Consider the following 27,092-nt stretch of genomic DNA (forward strand, 5'->3'; position numbering starts at 1 on the left):
ATGTACAATATGTGTAAAACTATATGCATACACACATCTATACACATACAGATGAGCACATTTTGCTCATGAGCACATAAGCACCCATGCACTTTATGAGAGTCATCTGTATTCTAATCGAGGATATTACTGATGAGGATTTTAGTAGGGAACAGGCAGGTCTTCATAAGTGATCAATGATACTTGATATCTTTATTTTGCAGTTATCTGAGATATGTAGAGAATGTGATATAAATGTGTCTTTTGATTACAAAAAAACATTTGATTAAGCAAAACAAAATGCCACCTTACAAGCTTTCAGGGGAAAGGTAATGTAATGAAGTACAATAGCTATCAATGACCATCTTTGTACCATTTGTAAAAGATAAGCACAAAAAATAAGTTGATGGCCCACTAAATTCTCCTTTACATTCATCCCCCAATAATATTCATATATCAAAACTATTCAATAGAAAAGCCATTTTCAGTTAACCTCTGATAATAAACATTCAGGGAGGCATAAAACAAAAGAATGTATGATCATCAGAGGTATTTGCCTTGGGGTATTACACCTTTGGGAGAATGTGGACAATAGTTCATAAAAAGGTGGGCAGACATGAGCGGGTTGAGATCTCCAATATTTGAAGAACTTTCTGAATCAATGAGATCATAGATTCATTGAATTAGTTTAAGTGTATATATATATATATATGTATATATATATATACACACATATTCATGCATGTGTGCAGTTCACATATATATCATCCTGTTCTGAAGTTTATAACCTCATTAGAAGAAAAAACATGCACAAATAAAGATCTTTACAATGGAGTGTGAGATTTGTTCAGGCAAAATGGTATAAAGAAATTGGAGAAAGTAATCACTTTCATGTGGGGGACAGGCATCGAGAAAATAATGAATAATCTCCCTTGTTGCATTTCAAACTTTCCTCTTACTGAGCAGTGAATAAGGCTGCCTGTTATCTCTGTAACACAATGGTGCCATATAGCACAGTCTAATCAAAGTCAGATAGAATGTTCTTAACTTTTCGCCTTCACACCTGCAGAATTTTTACACCAAACCAGGGAGAATTTGAGCATTGGTCAACAAAAGAGCTGCTATATTGGGCAAGATGCCAGTTGGTAGTTTCAGAACAGTTTGCCCTCCTACTTCCCTTTCCTCAAAAAAAAAAAAGTCATCCAGGGCTTAACTTAGAAAAGGAGTTGTTTCAAAAAACAAATACTTTTTCTAGGCTTTGTTGTGGATGTTTTCTCTGTAATTGTTACACTTCACACAAAAAATAAATAAATTGAAATTTTGTTCTCGATACTCAGAGGCAATCCTTCTCCTTGGTTGCTTAGACATAGAAGACCATGAGTCATTTAAGAAAGTATATTTGACCCTGGTTTGGAGAATAAGGGAGCATAATCAACAGCCACTGTTATATCACATTCTCTACATCCCTTAGATAAGTGTGATAACACAGAACTTAGTGAGCTTTTAAAATGTTTACAGGTGGATTTAGACTTGTCTTTTCTCCCATGGATGGTACAAGAATAAAAATACATCACAAATAAATCATGCTAGACATCTGTTAAGACAGTGCTCACAATAGCTAAGAGATGAAAGAGACCTCAGGGTTATCTGAGTGTAGTAAGAAGGAGCTCATTACTGCCCAAGAAATGTCGTTCCCTTTCTGTACAGATTTGCTTAGTAGGAAGCTTTTAGAATCTGGAAGAGAATTCAGAAGTATTTTAGCCCAGCCCATCATTTTATATGAGAACATGAGTTAAATGAGTTACTAAGGTTCATTTATCTAGTAAACAGCACAATGGGATTTGAACCTAATTCTTCTGACTCCAAAATCTAGTATTCTAAGAACCACAATGTGACCTAGAGTAAGTTACTTAAAAATTTTTCTTCAACATAATTAGAAGAGTTTTAACTCCAAGACAGAGGTGGTTAGTGAAGGAAAAAAAGGAGATAATTCTGTGAAAATGCTTTAAACCCTATAAAAATGCAAAGTATGATCATTTATTTGTTCTTAATTTTGTCATATTATCTGAGTTCCTCAAAATTGTGTATGTATGTAGTACATATTGTGTGTATATGTGTGTGTTACTAAATCTGAGTGAATAAATAAATCAGTGTCAGGAACTGTGCTAGGTGATGAGAGAGGGGGGGAAGGAGGGAGGAAGAGGAGGAGGAGGAGGAAGGGAGGGAGGGAAAGAGACAGAGACAAAGAGGGAGAGACACACAGATAATGAAGACAAGGGAAAAGGGAGGAAGAATGAGGGAGAGAGAAAAAGAAAGAAAAGAGAGAAAAAGACAGGGGGAGATAGTGAGAAACAAAGATAGAAAGAAACAAGAGACAGAGTGAAATGGCGGGAAGCAGAAGTATCAGTGAGAGAGAGACAGAGACAAAGAGGAAAAGATAAGAGAGGGGGACATAGAAACAAAGAGATAGACATAGAGACAGAGACAGAGAGAGATACACAAAGCAAGAGAAATCCTTCCTTCAAGGAGCTGACATTTTAGCTTGGATCACTTTGAATAACTCAAAGATGGAGCAAGAGACATCCCAACTTACACTGAAACTTCTTGTTTTGTTGTTGTTTTGTTATTGTATTGCAGGTATTTACAGTTCAGACAACTGACTCCTGCAATTGAAATCTTTGGCACAGAGGCTGGGAACGGTTCATTACTCTTTACATATGACTCCTGCTATTCATACCAATACTTCATTCATTCAGCTACAAGAAGAATTTGTTCTTATTATTAATTCTTATTATGAATTATGAATTCACTTTCTATGAAAGGTGCTACTCAGGATGATAGGAATACAAAGATATAAACAAAAAGACCTTTCCCAGAACAATGCACTTTATAGTAAAATTTCCCTTTGGAGAATTAATACATAATGAAGCAAATGCACTTATAGTTGCGTCTCTTTTGGTTAGGGGTTTTATCTAATATTGAATTCATTTCATAAACATAAAAAGTTTCACTTCAAAAAAGTGAAATAAATTTGGAAAACCAAACAACCTAACGAGAGCCAAATCCTTTAATGGCATGGAAGAGAGTTTGTCTAATGAAAGGAATGAAAAGGCAGGTAAAAAGGTAACAAGGGCAGGGACAGCCTGGTAAAGATAAACCACATGAACTCAGTAGCCAGAAGGATAACACTAGAAAGAAGGAGATGGGGAGGCAAGAGGTAGAGTACTACATGTACAGTTGTTAAGGAATCTCTTAGTCAAAAATGTACAAAGGCCAAAAAAAAAAAAAAAAATCTTTTTTTTTTTTAAAGGTTGGGGTCAAGTGACTTGCCCAAGGTCACACAGCTAGGAAGTGTTAAGTGTCTGAGACCAAATTTGAACTCGGGTCTTCCTGAATTCAAGGCTGGTGCTCTAGCCACTGCACTACCTAGCTGCCCCACCTAGCTGCCCCAAATCATTTTCTTAAAAAAAAGAAAAGAAAATTAAGGAAAATTACACACCATCTACCAAGTAAAAATTTATTGCATCAGGGACTGACCTTCCCCTCCAAAAGAATGGAGGAAGAAAGGTACCAGTCCCACCTACCTCATTGTGTTTCTGATCTTTTACTAAGAAGCAGTGTGTTGTAATGGGATGAGTGTAGAGCCAGAGTTAGGAGATCTGGGTTTAAATCTGGGCTACATCACTGATGGTATCATTTTTGTCTGTGTCACTTAAATGGAGGCCTCTCTAAGCAATAGTTTCCTCATTTATTAAATGAGGATAATAACAACTCGTATTATCTACTTGAAAGGGTTGCTATAAAGAAAATGCTATGCAAATAAGTTATCATTGCTCTCAATTATCTCATAACAATCATCACTTCTCTATTCCTATAGGAATTTACCCACCTGAAAGGGAGAAGTGAAAATACATCTGCAAAATGTTAAAATGAAAAAAATCAAACTACATGAGAAATGAATAAGCATTTATATAGTACCTACTACTTGTCAGGAACAGTGATAAGGGCTTTATTTTTTTTTAATCAAAAATATATGTGTGTATATAAATATATATATATGCTCTCATTTGATCTTCACGGTGATCAATAATGTCCCCATAATAAAATAAAATAAAAGTAAAGCAAAATGACTTGTCCAGATCACATAGCCAGCAAGATTTTGAGGCCATTTTTAAACTCAGGTCTTCTTGACTCCGGATTGAGTGCTTTATCCACTGTACCATCATTTGCCTTAGACTAGAGAGCTGTTGAGGTTTCCTCCAGCTCTAGAAATATAAATCTGTAATCCTAAATTGTCCCATAGAGATAGCCCAAGATGTTTCTTTGTGGGATGCCTTTAAAAGAAATCAGAAGAACTTATTTCCTCATTATCATATAATTTACTGAATCTCATTTTGGTATTCAGTAAATTTGGAAATTTGGAATTAGTGAACAAGGAAATTAGAATTCTACTTTGGAAATCTTCCATGACCTATCAGCCCAGGTTAACAATGACAATCCAACAGTTGTGTCTCAATTTTTTCATCCAGAAAATGAATAAAATGCTTTGATTCTTTGCTCAGTGCATGATACATACATGATGTAAGGAAAAATCAGGAATTTTCTTCTTTTATCATATTCTCAAGTAAAATGGCACCATTGAATAGGTCTCTAGACAAAGTGCAATTAAGAATAGTTCCTCTGGTGACTTGGAAAATGCAAATGAAATAGGTTTGAATATTGAAATTCTCTGAGCCTTGAAACTTTCAATTTTAAAATATAGATAATAATTCTTGACTTATGAACAAGAATTTAATATTTGAAACTTTCAATTTAAAAATAGCTAATTCTTGACTTGTGAAAAAGTATTTAATATTGCAGAATCCAAAAATCCAAAAAAACATCAAACTATACTTGCATGTGAATATGAGATTAAAGAGGAAAGTGGTTGTTACATTTTCATTTTATTTATTTATTTATTTTTAATTTAGTTTTTTCTACAGATTGAACCTGTAGCTTTTCTATTCTATTCTAATTCCCCCTCTACCAAATAAACTCACTTCTTACAAGAGGAGGAGTTCCTTATACAAAATGTGTCATATTCATATAAAACTACTATTAAACCTTGAAGACTTCTATAACTGTACATGACTGATACTAATCCACCTTCTTCAGGCCACACATATGGTATACTTTGTTCACCATGTTCACCATGCAGGGCCTAAGAGTGTTAAGAAATTATGCTATATGAGGATGTGTGGAAGGAAATGGGAACATTTATATGAGAAAGAGAAGATTATGTTATCTCAAGCTTCCCCTTTCATTAAGTCAGATCCCTCCATTCTGAGTTTGGAGAAATGTACTGTCCAGGGTTATATATTACATATGTAAAAATGCAATGTCAAAATCATTTTACCTATGATGTTTATCGTGCTATCCACTTCATTTTTTATAGTTGAAGTCAGGACCGCGTATTCAGGAGAAAGCTCACTTATTCCATTACTAAGCCCAAAAGACGATTCAACTGGTTCTTGCTAGGAAGAAAAGAAGGGAAAAAAAAGAGTTGAGAACATGTCCTTACCCTCTCCCCCACCCTATTTTCTTGGCTCAAATTCTACTATCTGCCAGATTTCTTTAATGTTAGGATTATTTTAACTTAGTTGATGCTACTTCTTGCTTCCATAAGTCAGGATGAGTCTGAGTCAGTGAATGACTAGCTTTCTCACCATTCCTCATTCATGTTCAAACTGTTATTATTTGTTATATTAGTTATAAATTTATTATATTAGTGCCTATGACCCACTTACATGACAAAAATCGGCTTCTAAAGTTAAGAATGGTCAGTCTAAGCAGAAATACATAAGTCAAGAAGACCGAGGAATGCTCCTCAGAATTCAAGGTACTTTTTCTTCTAAAATAGAATAATCCCCCACATTTAGGAAGCCCCTTGAGGTTTAATAATGTTTACAGTATATACTTCCCTCCCACCCCTCACAATAGTACTACCAGATAGGTCCTGACTACTACAGATGGAGAAACACACTCAGAAAAGCTCATCTATTTACCCAGAATCATTGATTTAACTAAATATGGACTCACATTTTCTGAGTCTTAAACCTTAATAATAAGTTATAATCATATAACATTTTTAAATTCTGATAAAGGGTTCATTTCTCACAAAAATCTTATGAGAGGTTTAGTAGAAGTGGTATCATTCCCATTTTACAGATAAGGAAACAAAATAGGAAAGAAACCTAGTATTTACCACAGTGCCTGGAACATAGTAGGCACTTAATAAATGTTAATCGACTTGGAAACTGACTTGTCTAATTAGAAGTAGAATCAAGATTCAAATTCAGGACTTATCCTCTCAAGTCCAATAGTCCTTTTACCACTCTACATTGTCAATGACATGCTACCTTTTTAAGAGTTTATACTATGTAAAGAGACCTGTCTCTATCTATGGCCCCCAAACTAGAAACAAAAAAATTAAATGCAGGATTATTTCTCTGAGATGCGATTTGCTATTTTCTAAGGCCATCTCTGATGTTTTGATCAATTTGATTTATCACTCTAAATGTTTGGGAAATATAGCATGGACCAAATCATTCTTCAAAGTAGGTTTGGAGGGAGGAAAGCAAGCCTAGAATCCCAACACCACTAAATCTTATAAAAATGCCTTATATAAGCTTTAATATGTTCCACTTGAGCTACCCCTTGACCACCATACCTAAAATTAGGTCCATGATTTCATTTGTATGATTGCTCCTTCTGCCTTCTGTCTGTAACTCCCCTCCATACCTCAGTAGACAAATCATTATTTACTGGCTAAAATAATTTATCACATGTAGGTCAATTTCTTGGTGATGAGCCAATCTTTTTGGAAACTTAACTATACTGATCCTCAGTGAAAAATATATTGGCTGGTCTGCCCTTACAGTTTTAGCTAAAGAAAGAACTGCCAAAGTTTGTGCTCTGCTGACCTGATCTCTCAAAATTCAGAGTCACAATAAGTGTCATGACAGAACCTAAAAGGACTTCTTTTATGAATGTCATTTTTCTTACTTAAAGTTATTAGTATTTTGGCTTAATAAACACACGAGGATGGGGAAACTCCATTTTGAGTTGGTATTTGGTTTTCAGAAGTATGGACTAAAAAATTGTGCTCCCAGGTAAATTTGAAGGGGAAACCTTCTATGGTAATTGTGTAACACATAAGAAAAAGCATCATGGAACAAATTCTGAAAAGAGGAGTCATTTGTCAAAATAACTGAGCATGGTATTTTGTGTTTTGAAAGTGCCTATGATGAAAATTCCATTGGTGCCTACAGTATTGTGAAACAGATATCTGTTGCTGACTTTCAAATATCTATTTTTTTTCAGTTAAAATAGATTCTGACCAATTGGTTCATGAGCTTAAGGTTAAATAGGAGTTTAATCTACCCCTAATGTATACTCCCAAGAAGTATTGGCTCAAGATGACACAATATATTTTTCTTATGTTCTATGAAATACTTGAATCTTTGCATGCTGAATCATTTTGACTTAACATTTTATTAATTTCACATAACAAAAATGTGGGAATTGAACTAGAGATGAAGAAAGGGAATAGGACAAGAGAGGTGCAGAGAAAAGAGATAGCGAAGTGAGAGGTAAGAAGGGAAGAGGTAGAAAGAGGAGAAATGGGGAAGTCACAAGAGGGGAAGCATTAAGGAGGGGAGAGAAAAGGAGAGTGGAGGAAAAAAATTTTAAAAAAATTCTTTTTCATGAGGTACTTACAACATTCTAATGGTGAAGAAAAAGAAGTACATATACATATATACATATATGAATATGCAGAATAAATATAAAGAGAATAAAAACAAATTCATGCAATACAAGATAGCAGCTTGGGAGGCAAAGCAAGAGTAGTTGGGGAGACCAGAAAAGATTTTATGCAGAAAGTGAAACCTCACTGGAGTCTTGAAGAAAAGAAGGGATTCTGGAAGGCGGGAGATGAGGAAAGAAATATCTTTCAGGCATGGAGAATAGCAGTGCAAAATCATAGAATGCTGTTTGTGAGGAACAGAGATAAGGCCACTTTGGCTAAAAGGAGGCACTGTCAGTTAAAGCAATGAAAAAGAAGGAAGAAACATGAAAGAGAAAAGAAGGAAAGAGGAAGGAAAAGCAAAGTCATAAATCTGGAAAGGCAATGTGACCTAATAGGGAGAAAATAACCATAGTCATGCACATTCTCTACCAAAAGGAACTTATGTTCCTTTTTATGTTTATGTTATGTTCCATGTGGTATACAAGATGTATTCTCTAATGGACTGTACAATCCTAGGGGAAAGAGGATAGCTCATTTTTGTCCTTATATCCCCCATGCCTAGTACTATGCTTTGCAGAAAAAATGTTTGATAAATGAAATTAAATCTAAAGAGAACAGAGTCAAAAGATGTGAGTTACACCTTCAGTTCCACCACTTACTAGCTCTGTGACCTTTGGCAAATTACTTAGGTTCTGAGCTTCAGTCTTCTCATATGTAAAATAGGAATGTTAATACTCATTCAATGTATCTGTTATAAAATGAAGTGAATGATGTATTTCTTATCTGTGAGAATATAACCTCAAGAATAGATTGATTAGTTTAATTTTTTAAATTTGTCATCCCAGTGCCTAGCATGGTGACTGTTACAAAACAGATAATTAATAAATGCTTTTTGAGCAGATGATGGATTCAGCTGACTTCCCTGAACTCAATCTGTCCCCTCCAGTCTTTCTTGCAATACTTTCTTGCATACTTCCATCAGATTAAGTGATTACAAATAAATCTCTATTCAAAAATATTCAATGATTTCCTATTTCATTCAAGCAAAGGATCTAAGAATTGGAAGGTAACTAGAAAGTTCTCACATCTAGTTTCTCCCACCCCTTCACAACACTTTTGACCACTGATCTCCACCTGCCTGGCAATATGGTGCCATAATATTAATATTTTTTTCCATCTTTACCACAATGATCTATCAAACCACTGCCCTCAAGTATCTATCAAGTTAAATGATATTTCTTTTGAACAAGGTTTCTACCTTGCTAAGTCATGACTATAAATCTCACCAAATCTCAATGATAACTACAAGATATTTACCACTTTTAGTTCACATTTAAAATTCCCTTTACTTAGCACCTATATTTTATGTAGTATTGTACCAACTCCTATGGGCTATCTCGCACTCCTTATCACCATTTCATTTGTATCAATCTCAATTCACCAACTAAAATGCAAGTTCTTTTCAAGGCCAATACTATGACTTAAACCTTGTTGCATGATACTAGTGAGCATTTAGATAGTTTAAGGACTGAAAATTGCTTTAAATCATTATCCATCCTGTGCTATCATTATCCATATTTTACAGATGAACAAACTGAGGCCTAGGGAAATTAAGTGACTTGCCCAGTGTCACACAATATACGTGTCTGAGGCAGGATTTGAACTAAGGTTCAGTGCTCCTACCTATGATGAAACTCAGTACTGCGCTAAGTGCCCAGCAAGTACTCAGATACATAATTGTTGAATTATTATTGCTCTGAAAAATTCCAAAGCTGCTTCTATTCTTAGCAGTGTCTCCCCTTCTTACAGACCTAACAAAGCCTCAATCAGTCTCAATGACAAGTTACTAGGCTTATATTCTGTACAAAGGAAGAGTGCTACCACATGTGTTGAGTGACTTGAATGGTAAGCAATCAGCAAACCGGATAAAAGTCCCAGACTTGCTGAGTGGCTGCTAATTATAATCTCATAATTTACTCTGGAGAAGCGATTATTTATTTTAACACATTTTTTTACTTTATTATCTTTTTTTTTTAACTTTAATACATACCAATCTCCTTCTTCACCACAAAATAATGTCACAATTACGCAGTATTAAATACTTTATCAGCTTAGTTGTTTTAATATTTAGGATGAGGATAAGTTATCATACCTTCATGTAAAATTTTAGACAACTTTGGGATGAAGACTATAAAAAATAGAATAGAAATATGTTCAAGTCAAATCCCATTGCAGTAATCTTTCAAGAGGGGTCTGATTTTTTATTACACAGGAATTTTGTTGTATTTGACCCTAAAATAAGAGGACCTTTAATTCAGGTTTGGTTGAATCTGTCATACAGAAACTTCACCAGAATGATATAAGAAGACCTTCTCTTTCTAATTTTCCTTGAATATATATATATATATATATATATATATATATATATATATATATATATATATATATATATATATATATAAATTTTCATCTCCTTCCAGAGGGAACTTGTAGTACAGTAGGAAAAAGCACTATATTTGGTTTAAATCAGGACCCACACCTTTTTTAAACCTGTATCACCATAGTTGACTTGCTTAACTTCTCTGTGCCTCAGTTTCTTCATCTGTAAAACAAGATATTTGTCCAAGCAGCTCTCTTAGGCAAAATATTTATCTTTCTTATCCCACCTCAGTTTTTTTTTTTTTTGTCATTATAAAGATAACATAATTTTAGCAACTTAGTATATATTTTTCACTAAACTCAATGGCTTTTAACACTTAATTTCTCATCTAAAATAAGTTTTGCCCATTTCCCCCATTAATTAAATTGGACCTTTTACAGCTATTTTTGTTGATAATACCCATGTGGTTTTTAAAGTTTCCTAATAGAAGCAAGGCAGTGCAGCAGATCCAAAGGTGTCTTTGAAGCAAGATCTGAATTCAAATTCTGGCTTTGACACATGGTGGTTGTATCAATGAAGGACTGTATGTAACTTACAAGAGCAGATACTTATCCTCATTGGGAGAGGAAGTCAATTCTTCATTGGGTATTATCCTATGCTGATGAAATTATATATAATAATAATAATAATGATATATATATATAATGAAATCTTATATAAAAAAGCATCCTAAGGGGAAAAAAAAACTAAGAGAAACACTGAACTAGTTATTAGGAGGTCTAGTTAAGCTCATCCAGTAATTAACAGTAATTTTGGGCAAATTGTCTTCAGTGTCTTGGCTTCAGGGTCCTTATCTGTAAAATTTTTAAATTACATCAGATAACCCTTGCTGACTCACATTTATAGCTAAAAGTTATACTCTTTCTTAGACGTTAAACTCATCATAAGATCTTTAAGGAGTCCTTGGCTACTGGAAAGTGTGAGGGGTTTAAAGCATCTTATCTGACAAGACCAGGCAATGTAATAATCAGTGTCTAAGCCCATATTTTCTTTTCAACTTAAAGGTTTATTTATTTAATTGGTTTCTATAATCTTCACCAGGGGCACTCAATACTGCAGAATTCTATCTGTGGGTCCAGAGACATATTAGTCATTATCAGAAAGAAGAAGGTTGTTTGTCAGAATATAGTGATTCCAAGCATTCCTGCTGGTAAAAGGACAGAGGATGGCAAAGGAGGTAAAAATTCCAAAGGAAGGAGGTGTTAATTTTTCTTACAGTGAATCTCTGACTTAAAATAGTTTATTAATAAATCCAAAATTCTGCTATTGGTTTTAAGTAAACAAAAGAGACGTGCATATTCACATCTATAGCTATCTATTTAAAAACATTTTTATGATATTTTGAGATTTACAAAGCATTTTCCTTCACAACAATCCTGTGATACTAGTAATACAAGTATTATCATGCCCATTTTAAAGATGAGGAAAATTAAGTCTCAGAGAAATAAAAATGATTCATCTTTGGTCTACAGCCAGGCTATGAACCCATATTTCGTGACATAAAAAAAAAAAAAACAAACCCCAAAATGGAAATTCACAATAGACATTCTAGTTACTTGTGTTCATGAAACAGACTCATTAAAATAACTATCACATTGTTCTTATATTTTAATAGCCAAAGATTACCTTAATGTGCTTCACTCTGTCTTCTTTATCTGTCTTTGTTTTCTTTCCTGTAATGACAAAAGATAATTTTATTATAATCCAAAAAAGTATGCAAGTCCAAACATTTCCCTTGTGTTGAACAGCTTTGGCAATTCTCAGAGAACCAGATTCTTTCATCCGTGTGCTCGGAGATAAAATAGAGGTGATTTTACATCTGCCAATTTAAGAGCATGAAGGTGTTCTATATTTGGAAAGGTTATGAAAGAAAAGCTATACTGTTTATATTGAGCTTGAGGAGAGAGATGTAAGGGGACCATCCCCAACCCCCCAAAGAGCTTTTTCTACCTTTCTTAGAAGGTCTTTCAGATAAGGGCAGCATCCTATAGACCCTGAAGGCATTGTTTCCTTTCTTTATACTTTTATCCTTCACTTCTTCAATATCAGGCAAGGAGTTCATAGCACATCGAAAATTTGCTTTCCACGTTTTTGGATCTGGTTTATCTACTCCTGGTTGATGTTTTCCTAATGTAGTAGCAAGGTGGAAAGAAACACAAACAAAAATTAAATAATTAATAATATCTAGTATTTATAAAGAGTTTGAAGGTTTGCAAAATACAACATATAGATAATTTTGTTGGATCCTCACAACAACCCTGTGAGGTAGGTACTATATTGCATCTTCATTTTACATATGAAGAAACTGAGGATGAAAAAGGTAAATGATTTGCCCAGGGTCACACTGCTAATAAATGTCAGGGGAAAAGGGGATTTAAACTCAAGTCTTCCTGACTTCAAGTCCACCATTTTATCTGCTATACCACCTAACTGCCTACATATGACTGCCTTGGGATTATAAACAATCAGGAGTGCAGAAGATGTGGGAAATCTCTGATAATTTTTTCCCCCGGAAATCCAAGTTAAATTTAACATGATTGGTTAGAATGGATGACCTTTCTAACAGACAACTTTTGAATGTGACCAAGGTACTTCAGCACTGGAGATTTTATAAACTCTCTTTACAAGGATACTTTTACAAGTATTAAATATGACATTCCTTCTGGGTGATGAAACATGTTCCCCATGAGTTGTCTGGGATTATAGCAATGCATTATTCATAGATATTTTCATGAGACCAAAATCCAAGATATTTTGTAACTTATAATGATAATGGGGAACATAGCATGGCATCCCCCTGGTCACACACCCCAGAAAATAAAGGGTGTTTTCATACCTGTGTGAATTGCCCAGTTCCTAAAGAGAGGAGCATCTTTCTCAACATCCCACCCATGTCGTGCAGCATGCATCCAAGGGATCTGAAAAATCTTCTTCTCCTGGAAATTAAAGTAAAGGAGAACTACAGCCATCAATTTTGGTCCACAATTTGAACACTATACTAAAATCATAACTAGTTAAGTCTCTATTTTTCTGAGAATCTATTACTGTTTCTCTGAATGACTCCTGGCAACCAAAACACTACTCCATATTTTTCTAAACACATACAAGGCCCAGAACACATATTACAAGGACATTTCAGGAGAGGACCACTGCTAAGTGGATACCAAATGCATGTCTCATAGAGTGGAATGCATTTCAAAGTCAAATGCAAATGGTTTTTAGACTCTTTGATTTTTGGTCTTCTCTATGTTTGCTTTCCTTTTCTTTAGCACACATTACTGTAGGATGACCAGAACTTCAATCTATTTCATCAATTTGTCCCCAAAACCTGTAGGAAATGTGGCATGGGGCCCAACTAAGCTCTGTCTTTCCAAGAGTAATTAAAGATGGAAACCAAAAGGAGGACAACAAATAGAAATGAATTGCACTACATTTGCTATCATTCCTATGATAATCTATTCTAATTACTGGTAACAGTGGAACAATCCCAATTAGACTCTAACATCTTAGCATCTGATGGAGAATTCAAGAAAATGAATCAGGAAGAGCAGCTGAGAAATAGAGAAAAACCAATGCTAGAAGTGACACATTTTTAAAGGGATCAACTTTCAAAGATATCTCAAAGAGAGGAAAACTTTCAAAAAGGAAGACTACAAAAGAATAGGAAATATCACAGATGATACAATTATCAAAGGGAGAAGAAATAAGTAAACCTTGATACATGTGCATACCAATATAAGAAATCCATAGGGGGAAAAAGGGGGAAGTTTTAATTAGCTACAGTCTTCATGACTGTAAAAAAAAGCTTCTAGGAGGAATTTACATAAACTTTATGTTTCCTTTAATGTAACCTTGTGTCCAAGTCAAAGGAGGTAATAAGATCATTAGATTTTGAGTTGAAAAAGACTTAGGAGGATCACTGAATCCAAACAATCATTTTATAGAGGAAATTCAAGCAAGTTCACTGGGCTCAAACCTACTCTACCTGTATCAGATAACTTGGAGGCAGTATATTATGAAAATAACCTTTAATAGCTGGATCTTGAATTTTCAATAGAGCATAAACATTCTTTTATTATTTTTTAATTTCAATTGGAGAAGAAAACTTGATTTAATGAAGAATTCATGTACAATCCATTCATTCTGCAATGTCTGTTATTTCATTTGATATTTAAGTTTAGATTTCTTTTAATTAAATAAAATTTTTTAAAAGAATTAATTAGTGAGTAATTCCCACTGTGAGCCTCAAGTAGATTATGGATCTATAATCATCCTTAGATCTGCTCCAAATTCACTCTTATATTAGCAGCTGTTCATGTCCCCTCTTTCCTGTCTCACCATTCCTTTAATATACACAGGAGATGCTTAATTAATGATGTTCAAACCACAGTCAAAACCTTAATTAGTATTGGAATCTAAATAGGACCTCATGGTCTCCAACATATGTGTTTTCAGAACCTTGTTTAGATAATTGAAGCCACCTTTCATTATTTTTCAACTCTTGACCATTCAACCACCACCACACCTAATGTTCAGATCTCAGCTTTTAGAGGTGGGAAGGGGTAAGGGGCAGATTGATTATTAAGGGGGAAAACACAAGAGTATTACTGAGAGATAAAAATATATGAATATGAGATCTTAATCATTTGATTGCCCAAAAAAGCATCTTACTTGGTAGAACAAAATATCAAAATTGGTATCTCATTCATAAAGATGTATCTGGAGCATGTGTTAATGAGATCATGGAAGAATACTTAAGGGATATTTCCAGAGATGATTTTGTTCAATGAGGCTGTAATTAACAGTATCCAACAGAACACTGATTTGCCAAGATGTGTCCACCATTATCAAGGAAGACATCCAAAGAGGAAAGGAATCTGGAAAAGTTATATGAATATTCCAATTTACTGGGTATGTTGGGGCCAAATGCATGAATCCCCCCAAAGATAACAGAACCTCTTCAGTGACATCCACATCTTCAAAAAAAATTTACCTAAACCACAGGACTTTAAATTTAGAGCTGGAAGGAACTTTAGAGGTCACTATGTCCAACTTTCTCATATTACAGATTAGAATGCTTTTGTGTCAATATTGGGACAGGATTTTTTTTTTTTACTAGATGTGTAATTTCATGAGTATTGGCAGTTCCTAATGAGAAAAACCACTGTCTACTACTATTTCACATCATCCCCTTCTCTTCAATTTATGATTTTTGAGAATAGCCTAGACCACTTAGCAATTAGAGCAGCTTAATTGTGCAGAAGATACTAGAGTCAGAAGAACCTAAGTTCAAATCCAGCCTCAGACACCCTGTTTAGTTTCTTTATCTATAAAATGAGGTATAGAAAGGAATGACAAACCACTCCAATATCTTTGCTAGGAAAATTACAAATGAAGTCACAAAGAGTTAGACACAATTCATTGATTACCCAGTAACAATTACTTAGTAATAGTACCTTGTCCAGGGTCATACAACCTGTTATGCATCAGTCTTCTTAGCTCTGAGGTAAGCTCACTATCTCTTATACCACATTTGCCTGTTACGAATCCTATAGTATACTCCTGAAATTCTATGAAGAAGTTAAGTAGTAGAAAGTGCACAAATCTTTTAATCAGAAGACTTGGGTTTAAATCTCCATTTTGATTTTTATTAACTATATAACCTTGTATAATTTATTTCACTTCTTTCAAACTCATCTGTAAAATGGGAACATAAAATTATAAATTTAAAAACTCAAATATGTTACTTTATTGTTCAAGAATACATAGGTCAGACAGTATGATATTTCTTAGAAGACTCTATTTCTCATTTCTCCTAGATTTGGAGTCAGAATACCTTGGTATAAATTCTGCCACAGGTATCAATTATCTCTGTAAAATTACTGAGACTTAAGTTTTCTCAACTGCAAAATGCAGAGGCCACACTACATTGTTTCTAAGGTGTTTTCCAACTGCAAATCTGTGCTCATCCTACTTTGTATATCTTAGAATGCACTTGAGTACCAATAACATATTTACTATATAGACATATATACTTTGTACATGTATATGTGTATATATATATATATACACACACACACACATATATATATGTAAAGGACTTAATATTTAATGTATTATTAAATATATAATATACATATGCATAATTAGTAAGTGATGAATATATATTTTTTCATTCATCCATCATTAAAGTATTTAGCACAGTACCTAGCACATAGTAGGTGCTAGAGAAATGTTTATTTCCTCCCTCTTCCCTTCATTCAAAGTATAAGAGATACTTATTTCCCACTATTAAATAAGCTCTTTAGAGCAGTATTTATAATATATGTTTTTATCAGCAGTTCCTTACACAAAGTGCTTAATAAGTATTTATACAATTAAACTAAAATTGATCAACAATTTAATTCATTTATTAAAAACTTATTATTTCACAAAAGCCACTGTACTAAGCTTGAGGAATTCAGAAATGAAACAAATAGCATTCCCTTGCTTCCAATCTAACAAACCTTGTGTACATATGACAGGAACAAAAGGAAGGTAGATATAATATTATAAGAAATTTAGATCATAAAATTATAGTCTCAGATTTAGTTAGAAGAGACTTCTGGAGCCATTTGATCCAAAATGTACCTGAATAAGAAAGGGAAGGACAGATAATTTGTACAGGGCTGAAAACAGTGAAGAATTCATGGAGAAGGCTCTCAAACAGAAGTAACTTTAATAGATGAAAGAGGTTACTGTAAGCATGGAAAATAGAATGTGCAGAAACACAGAGACAAGAAAGGCAAGATAAGAACAGGGAATGGCGAGAAGTTCATTTTGGCCAGATTACAGAATAAATAAGGTAGTGTAGTAGGAAAAAAAAATTGGATAGGTTTGCAGGACTTTGGATGCCAGACTCAATGGGAAGCCCTGGAATATTTTTAATAAAGATGAGATAGGATCATTATGGTACATTAGGAAAATGATTTAGGTAGCTCTGGATTTTATGGATTGCAAGGAGAATGCACTGGAGAGATGAAAACTTTTAGGAAACTATTAATAACCCTCTGAGCAAAAAGAAATAATGGTTAAAGTGGAAACAGATAAGAAAAGTCACACATATATTGTGGACATAGACAAGGTTGTATAAGAAATCTTAAGTATTGAATCTCCTTCTTTCCGATAGCTACAATTCTATGGGGAAAAAATGCTCCAAATCACTATAAATTAGAGAAATGCAAAGTCAAGCAATTCTGAGATTCCATTTCACATTAATGAGAATGGTAAAGATGACAAAAGGAAAAGCATAAATGCTGAAAGGGCTCTGGGAAAATAGGAAGATTGGTGTACTATTGGTAAATTTGTGATTAAACACAACTATTGTGGCCAATAGTATAAAATGATACTCAAAAAGTTATTTAACAGTGTAATTTTGATCCAGCTACTTACCATTGCTAGGCTTAAATATAAAAGAGATTATCAAAGAAAGAAGAAAAGGTCCTATATATACAAAAAATATATATAACAACTCTTCATTGGGAGGGGGGCAAAAAACAACAACTAGAAATTAAAGGGATGCCCATCAATTGAGGAAGAACTAAATAAATAGTGTTATATGAAATTGATGGAATACTATTGTCCTGTAAGAAATAAAAAATACATTATTTGAGACACAGAAAAATACTGTTATGAACTGATGCAGAGAAAAGGGAGCAGAACCAGGTGGGCAAATCACATATAAGAAACAATTCTGAGGACTTTTATAAACTGATAAAGAATAGAATAAATAGAACCTAGAGAACAATTTATTCAATAACAATCCTGCAAAAAAAAGAACTTTGAAAGTTATAACAATTATGATCAATATGATGAACTTTCATCATTCCAGAAGACTGATAATGAAATATGCCATTCATGAAAATGAGATGATAGATTTAGAGTGCAGAATGAGACAGATTTACTTTTGTGTTCAGTCACTGAGGAAATTTGTTTTTCTGGACTAAAATTATTTGTTATAAGAAATTTGTCTTAACTTTTTTTTCCCAATGCAGTGGAGGGGCAAAAGAGTCAAAATATTTCTTTTTATCAAAAAAAAAATGTAGAGAATTAGTAGCAGGAATGTCCCAGATGTGAAATGCTGCATACCTTTTAGATTGCACACCTTTACTCTTACTTAGTTGTTTTACTTTGTTATGAGAACTTTCATAATGTAGGAATAAATTGTATTTATAATGGAAAAGAAAAAAATCAATAAAACTTTAAAAAAGAATTTCAAATACCAGATCAAATGGATCAGATGATGGTAGGCACAAGGTGAAATCAAGAGCACTTTTTCTGAGGAAACTAAAACTATTAACTAACTAAAATTGCTTTGAAGAGAAAATCTGACCACTTCAAAATCACAACAATTGGTAAAGAAGCATCAAAATTATCAAAGTTTTCACAAACCATTTCTTGGTAGGAGTATCATTTATTTATTTAAAGTCCATATATTTCAAAAAGAAAATGCACAATGATGATAAACAGTTTTAATGGAGAAAAGAAGGGCTAATTTGCCCATGGTACTTTTAAAAACATTTCAAGACAGACAGAGACAGAGAGAAGGAGAGAGATTAAAGAAAGTTTCATGAAAAGATTTATTCTTTTTGTGTGTATGTACCAGAATTGGCCTCAAAATACCCAGTGCCTAAAGACATCATGTTTATTATAGATGCCAACTTTCAAAAGAATTTGTTCTATGTACTTTGGCAAGAACAGCGATATTGTGACAATGAGAGAAATGAATGAAATATGGAAAACCACATGTGTGGACAAGAGGTTCTTTGGGGAGTTTGTTCCTATTAAGCCTGCTAATAACATGAAGACTAATATCCAAAGCATGATGCCATAAAGTGATGTCTGATTCTTAAAGAGTTATTTCCACTGGGGCAAAACATCAAAGAGCCAAAAAATAAAAAAACAAGTAAGAGCATTAATATTTAATTTATTCATTCCTTGTAGTGAACTTATGTCTAGTCCTCCACCACAGTTCTAACACTCTCCTTCTGTGATTGTTCATGAAATATTTAAATTTACAAGAGGAGAACTGATTAAGGAACTTTGATCAAGTCATGTCTTTTCTGAGCCTCAGTTTCCTCATCTGGACAATTAGAAATACCCTGGACAAGTCACTTAATTTCTCTGGGAATCGGTTTCCTTGTCTTGTAAAGTGAGGAGTTTAGATGAGCTAGCCCTGAGGTTCCTTTTACAGCTTGAGATCTAATCAATCTTTCAGTGTTAAGAGCTAATGATTTATACTTTAAAAGATTCTATGATTTTAAATGTTTAAAAAAAAAGTTTGGAGAAGGTTGTGTTTATTTTAAAGAAAAAAATAATCCAATCAGCATGGAAAGTCCAGGTCACTATAATTCACTCTCATATTTAAAAGTAATGATGCTAATGAGGGTAGATGATTCTACAGGTGAGTGATGCTGCTGCTATTCATGAAAGAGTCAGAACAAAAAAAGCATTTATTAAGCACCTACTGTATGTTAGACACCATGGTAAGTGCTAGGTATACAAAGAAATGTAAGCACTGTTCTTGCCCTTCAGAGGGAAGGAAAACAATTATGTACAAAAATAAGACTTTCATATGGGGTAAATTAGAGGCAATTTCAGAGAAAAATAATTTTTTTGGTAATGGGGGAAGGGAAGAGAGGAAAAAAGGCCTCCTACAAATTATAGGATTGGAGTCAAATCCAAGTATCTAGTGCAAATACTAATGTTTAAAGCTTCTACATGACATCAGAGAAGAAACAAAAATAAAGTGCTTACTATGTGCCAGATATTTTATAAGTATGTTCTCACTACCATCCTGGGAGATGGTGCTATTATTATGTCTATTTTACAATAAACTGTGCTTAAGTGGCTGTCTAAGATCCTATATAAACTCAGGTCTTCCTGACTCTGGGCCAGGATTCTATTCATTACCCAGTAGGGCTGAGAAAGCCAGTGTGAAACCAGAACCAGTCTCCCTTGGAGTACCTAGCATCCACCAGAGCAAAAATGACCACTATTTGTACCTCTGCTATTCTGTGGGTCTTATATAAGTCCTAAGCAGAAACTTGTCCATCTGGAGTCAGAACAGATAGATTCTGTGCAACTGTTTAAAAAAGAACCCTTCATTTAATAGTCATTTAACTCGACCTAAAACTAAAGAGAATGAGCACCTCTGAAAGGAAATACATTCTTCCACCTTCCTCCTAATTTTCAAAAGAAAATACTAAATATTTGACAATTCCTTTCAAACAAGTTAACTATTTTGTTTATTCTGTTCAAATCTGTTTGAGGAAATCTGATATTTGCATGAGTAAATAGTCAGAGCAGATTGATTGGATGGTTCTGAACATCCCTAAATGACTTTATGCCCTTGGGTAGAGTCCATCAAGCCATGTGCAAACACAGACAGAGTTCGACTATGAGTCATGGTACCTTGCCCATTGAAGGTGCTCAATAAATATTCATTGACTTGAACTCACTCCCACATTGTAATAGCTCCCAAGGTCAGAATAATAGAGTAATAACAGACCCTGTTTTAGCAAATGCTACTCTTTTCCTAGCGACTGGCTGGGGCCAAAGCCCATTAAAGATAAAACATTAGAAGATCACAATTACAATAGAGTGACAGCTGAAAAATAAAAGAAGGAAGAAAATTTTTCTTCTTTAAAACTACAATGCAAGAAAATCCACAGACTCATAGAATGGAACAACCAAAAAGAACTTTACACTCCATCTAGCCCTCTCACTTTACAGATAAGGAAAATGAGCCAGAAGCAGAAGTGATTAACTCCCAGTGACTCAGATGAGAAATCAAGACTTGATCCAAGGGGCAAATAGAGCACCAGACTGAAGTCAAGGAGGACCTGAGTTCAGATCTAAATGCAGAAATTTACTAGCTTTGCATCCCTGAACAAATCACTTAAGCCACTTTAACTCAGTTTCCTCATCTGTAAAATAAGAAAGAAATGTCAAACCACTCCAGAATTTTTGTCAAGAAAATCTTCCCCCAAAAAAACCCCTAATTTTTTGGGTAAGATTTTCTATTGGAATCTAAATAATCAACAAATACAAATATTTGAATATATGAAAAAAGAACAAGAGGATTGCACAAGGAACTATGGATTTCTGATAAATGAAGGTTTATATATGTTCTCTATATTCATAAATATATGCATATAAAGGCATATGTAAATATAACATGTGTATGCACACATAAATATCTACAGCACACACACACAATTTTACAAGGCAATAACAGAAACAAAATTTTCCTCCACAAAGAAGCTCACAATATCCTGTTTATGTCAGCATTATTCAGTCCTATCCCACTTCCCCCCAAGCCTTTCATTCTTCTCAAGGAATGAGGCTCATAGGTAGCATGATAGAACTAGAATGGAAGAGACCTTAGAGGTTACAGAAATGCTTATTTTGTTTCTTAAGAATAAAATAAATAAAATTTTTTAAAAATTTTAGATAAAAGGAAGGGAACAAGCATTTATTAAGTACCTAACGTGCCAAGGTCAGTGCTAAACACTTTTACAAATATTATCTCATTTCATCCTCACAACCTTGTGCTATTATTATCCCTATTATACAGATGAGGAAACTGAGGCAGGGTTAGGTGACTTTCCCAAAGTTACATAGCTAGTAAGTGAGACCAGATTTGAAGTCAGATTTTCTATACTCCAGGGCTATTGCTCTCTCTGCTTTGTCACCTAGCTATATAATGATAACAACTTATGCTTACATTATACTTCAAAGTTTAAAAAACTTTATATGGATTGCCTCAATTGATTTTCCCAATTTACTCTAATTTAAAGAGACACAGTAACAAGTAAAAAGGACGTAACAGTCGTTCGACTATACTCTATCCTAGTCAGCCCATATTTGGAGACCACTAGATTTAGTTATGGATTTAAAAACAAGTCCTCTCATTTAAAAATCATATAAACAGAAGTACAATGAATATTTTTACTCCCAACATATACGCATAGGGCACTGCATAAAGAAACGGTACAATAAACATTTATTAATTGCTTGATTTAATATGTACTTTTAATAAACCTCAGATGATTAATAAATGGGCATTCTTTTTTAGAAAAAGAATTGTAATTTGCACAGATATAATGTGGGGGAGAAATGAACTGGTACTATACCCACTCATTTGGAATTTAAAGGCTCCTTGGGTTTCAAAAAAAAGGGGGGGCAACGTTTACTGTGTGACATAGTACATTATAGCCCAGTTTCTTAAACTGCAGGTTATGACCCCATATGGAGGATGTAATTGAATGTGGAAGTCACAAAATTATGACTTATTATCAATTAAATGTATGATTTGTATACCAATTCTATATAACAATATACTTGAGATCATGTAAAAATATCTTGGGTGAAAAAGAGTTGGGAGTGGAAAAATTAAGAAGTCTTGATATATACAACATAAGACCTTAGATTACAGTGAAAAGAACAATGAAATTTTCCATTAGATTGTGAGCTTTTTCAGGAAGGGATTGTTTTTTTTGTTTGTTTGTTTGTTTTTTTTACCTCTTTTTGTATCTCCAGTACTTAGCACAGTGCCTGGCATATAGTAGGTTTTCAACAAATGCTTAGTGACTGACTAAAATAGAACCCCCCCCCAAAGCCCTGAATTGAAATCTCAGCTTTTCTATTCACTATCTATGTGATCCATAACCCTTGTATATCTCTATTTTCTCATCTGTAAAATGAAAGGTCTGGATTAGATGATCACTAGGTTTCCTTGTACCCTTAAATTCTATAATTCTAAGTCTTTGAGAACTTCATTAATCATAAAAATTAGGATAATGAGGACACTACCTTAATTAAACTACTAAATAATGCTCTATTGGGTGACTTTAAGGCTATTAAAAACCTAACAAGGAAAGGTCCCTAGCCAGTTAAAACAGGAAAAAAAAAGTCCCATCCTAACCAGAAGCAGAATTAACCAGTGGCATACCATTAACAATACCTACTGCTGGGGATGCTTCCTGGTCAAAGTCAGAAGCTTATATAACTCAAGTACCTTTTAAATCATAGAACCACAGACCATGTGCCCTGGTTCCAATATATATATATTTTTAATTTCAAACAATCAGTCACAAAGAAGAGTACTATCTCCAAGCAAAAGATGCCCTGTTTCAAATCTGGCTTACAGTCAATTCAAGCAGAAACCATTCCTTAGGGATACAATGGTGAAGTAGCACGATATGGTGGAAACACTCTTGGATTTAGATTCAGAAAATTGGTATTGAATTTGTTCTGTCACTGAGCATTTTGAATGAGTTGCTTTATCTCTGGGTCTCAGTTTCCCTACTGGTAAAATAATATTGTCCAATGTTACTTAAGTTAATATTAATTTAAGGTATAAAATTCTGAAGAAATCTTAAGGTCTCTCTCTACTTTGAAATCCTACAGAAGCCCTTTGTCATCTTTTCTGTCTCAAAAAGTATACTCTGGTAGTAAAGGACATGGAGAAAAGAAGCATCAGAAGGATGATAAGAAATGCAAAAAGGGAGGGAAAGAGTCTAAGCTATAAAGAAACACAAATTAATAAAAATGCCATTCCAAGGCTAAGAAGCTCAAATTAGTTTTTAAAAAAACAATCACAGCAAGTCCTGTATGTCTAATAACTTTCTGTGTTTGAAATAGGCAAGCATTTGACTTTGTCTCTTATCTTAGAATGTGGACATCAACCTTCCTCTGATTTTCTTCTGACCATATGTATAATAAGCTCACACAAACATATGTACCCTCCCACACACAGAGAAACAACCAGCTTACCTTACTTAACCACTTTAGCCCTGGTATTGTATTAGAGTTTATTTGTTCTTCTAGCCATGGGCGCATTCGCATCCTTTCCACCGGCATAGTTCCTTTTTTAAAGAAGGAAAAAAGACCACATTTAGATGGTTTTGCAGCAGGATTCACAGTTACACAAAAAAGTTCTGCCTTCTTCTCTGATCTCTACCTCTGTGTTCTAATGTATAATTTGGGTGGTGGAGTAAATTCAGGCTCTTTATCTTGGAGGTATTCATTTATCTTTCATTTCATGCTCAAAACGCACCTCTTCCTTGCCTAGGAGAGAGGAGAGTTCCTCCTGCTTCATTTTATATCAATTGTCATGTGAAATTGCCAGCTCAATCCCCCTAAGGATAGATGCTTAGATGGCAAAAAAAAAAATCTCCCAGAACCAATCTATTCATATCTCTTGAGACATACCCATCATCACACAGATATAATTTGAGACACTTAGCATGTGTTTTATACTAGATAATCAGTCAATGGAACAGAATTTTTAAAATATCCCATTCCATACTCCCAAGAATGAGATTGACCATTAAAGACATAATTGGGTTGAGAAGGGACATAATAATAATTAATACAATAGCATGCTATTATGAAAAATATTCTCTGTCTAAGGTCAAAGAACCTAAGGCCAGATTTCATATACTCTCTCTCTCTCTCTCTCTCTCTCTCTCTCTCTCTCTCTCTCTCTCTCTCTCTTCTCTCTCTCTCTCTCTCTCTCTCTTTCTCTCTCTCTCTATATATATATATATATGTATGTATGTATGTATATATGTGTGTGTGTGTGTGTACATGTATATATAAATAAAATTCTCACATGTCCCTTCATTGATTTGCCATTATATAGGAACAAAATAATATATAAAATACTTCTAAATAATGGATCTAGTCAATTACAGGCCAAATCCTGCCTGGTAATCTTCCTAAAGACTTAAGTCTACCTGGACAAGTTGTTATCTGCTCCCAGCCTCTCCTTTGTTACCTCTTCCCCTGTTTTTGTTATTGTTCTTCCGTTTATTCTGGGAATAGCAGCCAAATCAACCTGATGATTGCTACCAGAAAAGGCATGTCAACTTTTGGACCTATTAATCCACTTATAAGCCCTGTATATCCCCAGACCAATATTCCTTTCTTTCTTCATCCCATAGAGAGATAAGGGAAGAAGAGAAAAAGATTGATAGAAATCAATATATAGGTAACAAAATAAAGATAGAGACTGATTTATCAATATTACAATCTATATATACATATATATATATGTTGATATCTATAGATATATCTATCATATATCAATCTCTACATAAATATATTGACACATATCTATGTATCATTCTCTTTTGGTTTCATATATGCATATATATGTATATTTATACATATTATATACATACATTATATATAAATATGTATGTGTATGTATATACACACACTCATGCATTTCAGAGAAAGAGAGAGTTTCCTCTATTACAATACAAATATACTTTGAGATCAAGGAATGTCTCTTTGTATTTGTATTCCCAGCACTTAACATACTTCCTAGAACATAGTAGGTGCTACATAAATGCTATTTTCCCTTAATTCAATTATATATCCATATAAAAATTGTATGTCCACTTTCCATGTTCTCTAATATTCTGTCCTTTTTTTAAAAATCACATCCTACTCCCCCCCTAAATCACCCTTTGTCTTTAATCAAACATTCCCTGTCTGTTCCTTTTACTCTTTTATCATATTTTAATTTCAAATTATTTTATGCCTAGAAATTCTCTTCAGTCAGTCAACACAATTCTTCTTTCTAAAATTCTTTTCTAAAATACCTTTCCAGGTAGCCAATCCTGATCTACTTTCAATAACTAGTGGGTATTTACAAGTACATTCTTGATTTCTGTGCATTCTATCATTCATCCTGTCTCCACTCAGGGTAAAAATGAGCATGCTTTTAACACATTATAGGCAAGAAATGATGAAAGAGCAGAGATGTATTAAGAAATTCATCAGAGAGGTGTATAAAAAACAAAGATGAATCATTCATATAGAAAATGTGGACTAGTGGGTAGCCCTTATGCTTTGTTAATATCCACATGAAGTCACAGGAATGAGAGGAAGGTCCCAAACACATTAAGTGAACCCCCTATTGCAGATTTCTTGGAAGACATGGAAAAGATTTGCATAAACAGTAGATGAATTGTAATCTGCATCATTAGGTGAAGTTCCCACATTGATGAAATCACAAATCAAGTGAATGCCTGAGTAATAAAATCTAACCCAAGAAATAAAGGCAAAGATGATGCCTGATTTGCTTTTCACCAAGTTCAATGAAGAAGGTAAATAAGATTAACATACTTCAGATAATTTTCTTCCCTTTCCTTTACAAAAAGTTAACTCATTCAGCTGCCTTTAGGGTTAAACTAAATTGACTGATAAATAAAGGAATACAAAGACATCTAAATCACTACTTGGTCCCGCACCAGAATATAACTGACATCTCATGCACCCAAATCTCTGTAACAGCAACTGGTAACTCTCTAAACCAAAATACCCTTCCCTGGATATTGCTCCCTTATATTTGTGGTTTCCTCCATCGGAATGTAAGTAACTTTAGAGAAGAAATTGTTGTCTTTCACTCCTGCACTACTCCTGTCTAGCATATAGTGGGGCAGATATTTAATAAATACTTTGTCAATTCATTCATTCCTTTTCATCAAACCAATTTTCAAGTCTAGATGTAAGAGTTGGATTCAGATAAGAGATGTACATTTGACATCCTGGATTCCCAATAATATTATCAAGAACACCTGCTTCTCTTCTTACAAAGGATCTCAATCAATACATACTAAGCTTAAAAGTCTAATATGAAGCCATTTAAAAGGTCATATTGATAAGGTCAAAAAGAGATAGCCCAAGATAGGAAATTCTTGTCTTGGAAGAGGTTAAAGGAGATAACTTGAGATACAAATGATTAAGAGAAATTCCTATCTTATTTACAAATACCTCTGGAACCTCTTGGATAACATCTCTATGCAAATGTTGTTTTATGACCCTGGT

At 33.9% G+C, this 27,092-nt stretch overlaps 1 protein-coding gene across 5 annotated transcripts in view; it reads right to left on the reverse strand.

The window, feature by feature from the left end:
* The window catches only part of IRF2 (interferon regulatory factor 2), a 126,569-nt gene that overhangs the window by 29,445 nt on the left and 70,032 nt on the right, over positions 1 to 27,092 (reverse strand). For all 5 annotated transcript variants that reach the window (XM_074273497.1, XM_074273496.1, XM_074273498.1 and 2 more), the window contains 5 exons: positions 24,027 to 24,118; positions 13,045 to 13,144; positions 12,159 to 12,335; positions 11,835 to 11,881; positions 5,375 to 5,492 (listed from right to left, as the gene is read on the reverse strand). In XM_074273497.1, coding sequence (XP_074129598.1) covers positions 5,375 to 5,492; positions 11,835 to 11,881; positions 12,159 to 12,335; positions 13,045 to 13,144; positions 24,027 to 24,113 — 529 coding nt within the window. In that variant the 5' untranslated portion in view covers positions 24,114 to 24,118. The remainder of the gene's footprint in view (positions 1 to 5,374; positions 5,493 to 11,834; positions 11,882 to 12,158; positions 12,336 to 13,044; positions 13,145 to 24,026; positions 24,119 to 27,092) is intronic.

Source organism: Sminthopsis crassicaudata, chromosome 6 (assembly GCF_048593235.1).
Source record: "Sminthopsis crassicaudata isolate SCR6 chromosome 6, ASM4859323v1, whole genome shotgun sequence".
Taxonomy (NCBI): domain Eukaryota; kingdom Metazoa; phylum Chordata; class Mammalia; order Dasyuromorphia; family Dasyuridae; genus Sminthopsis; species Sminthopsis crassicaudata.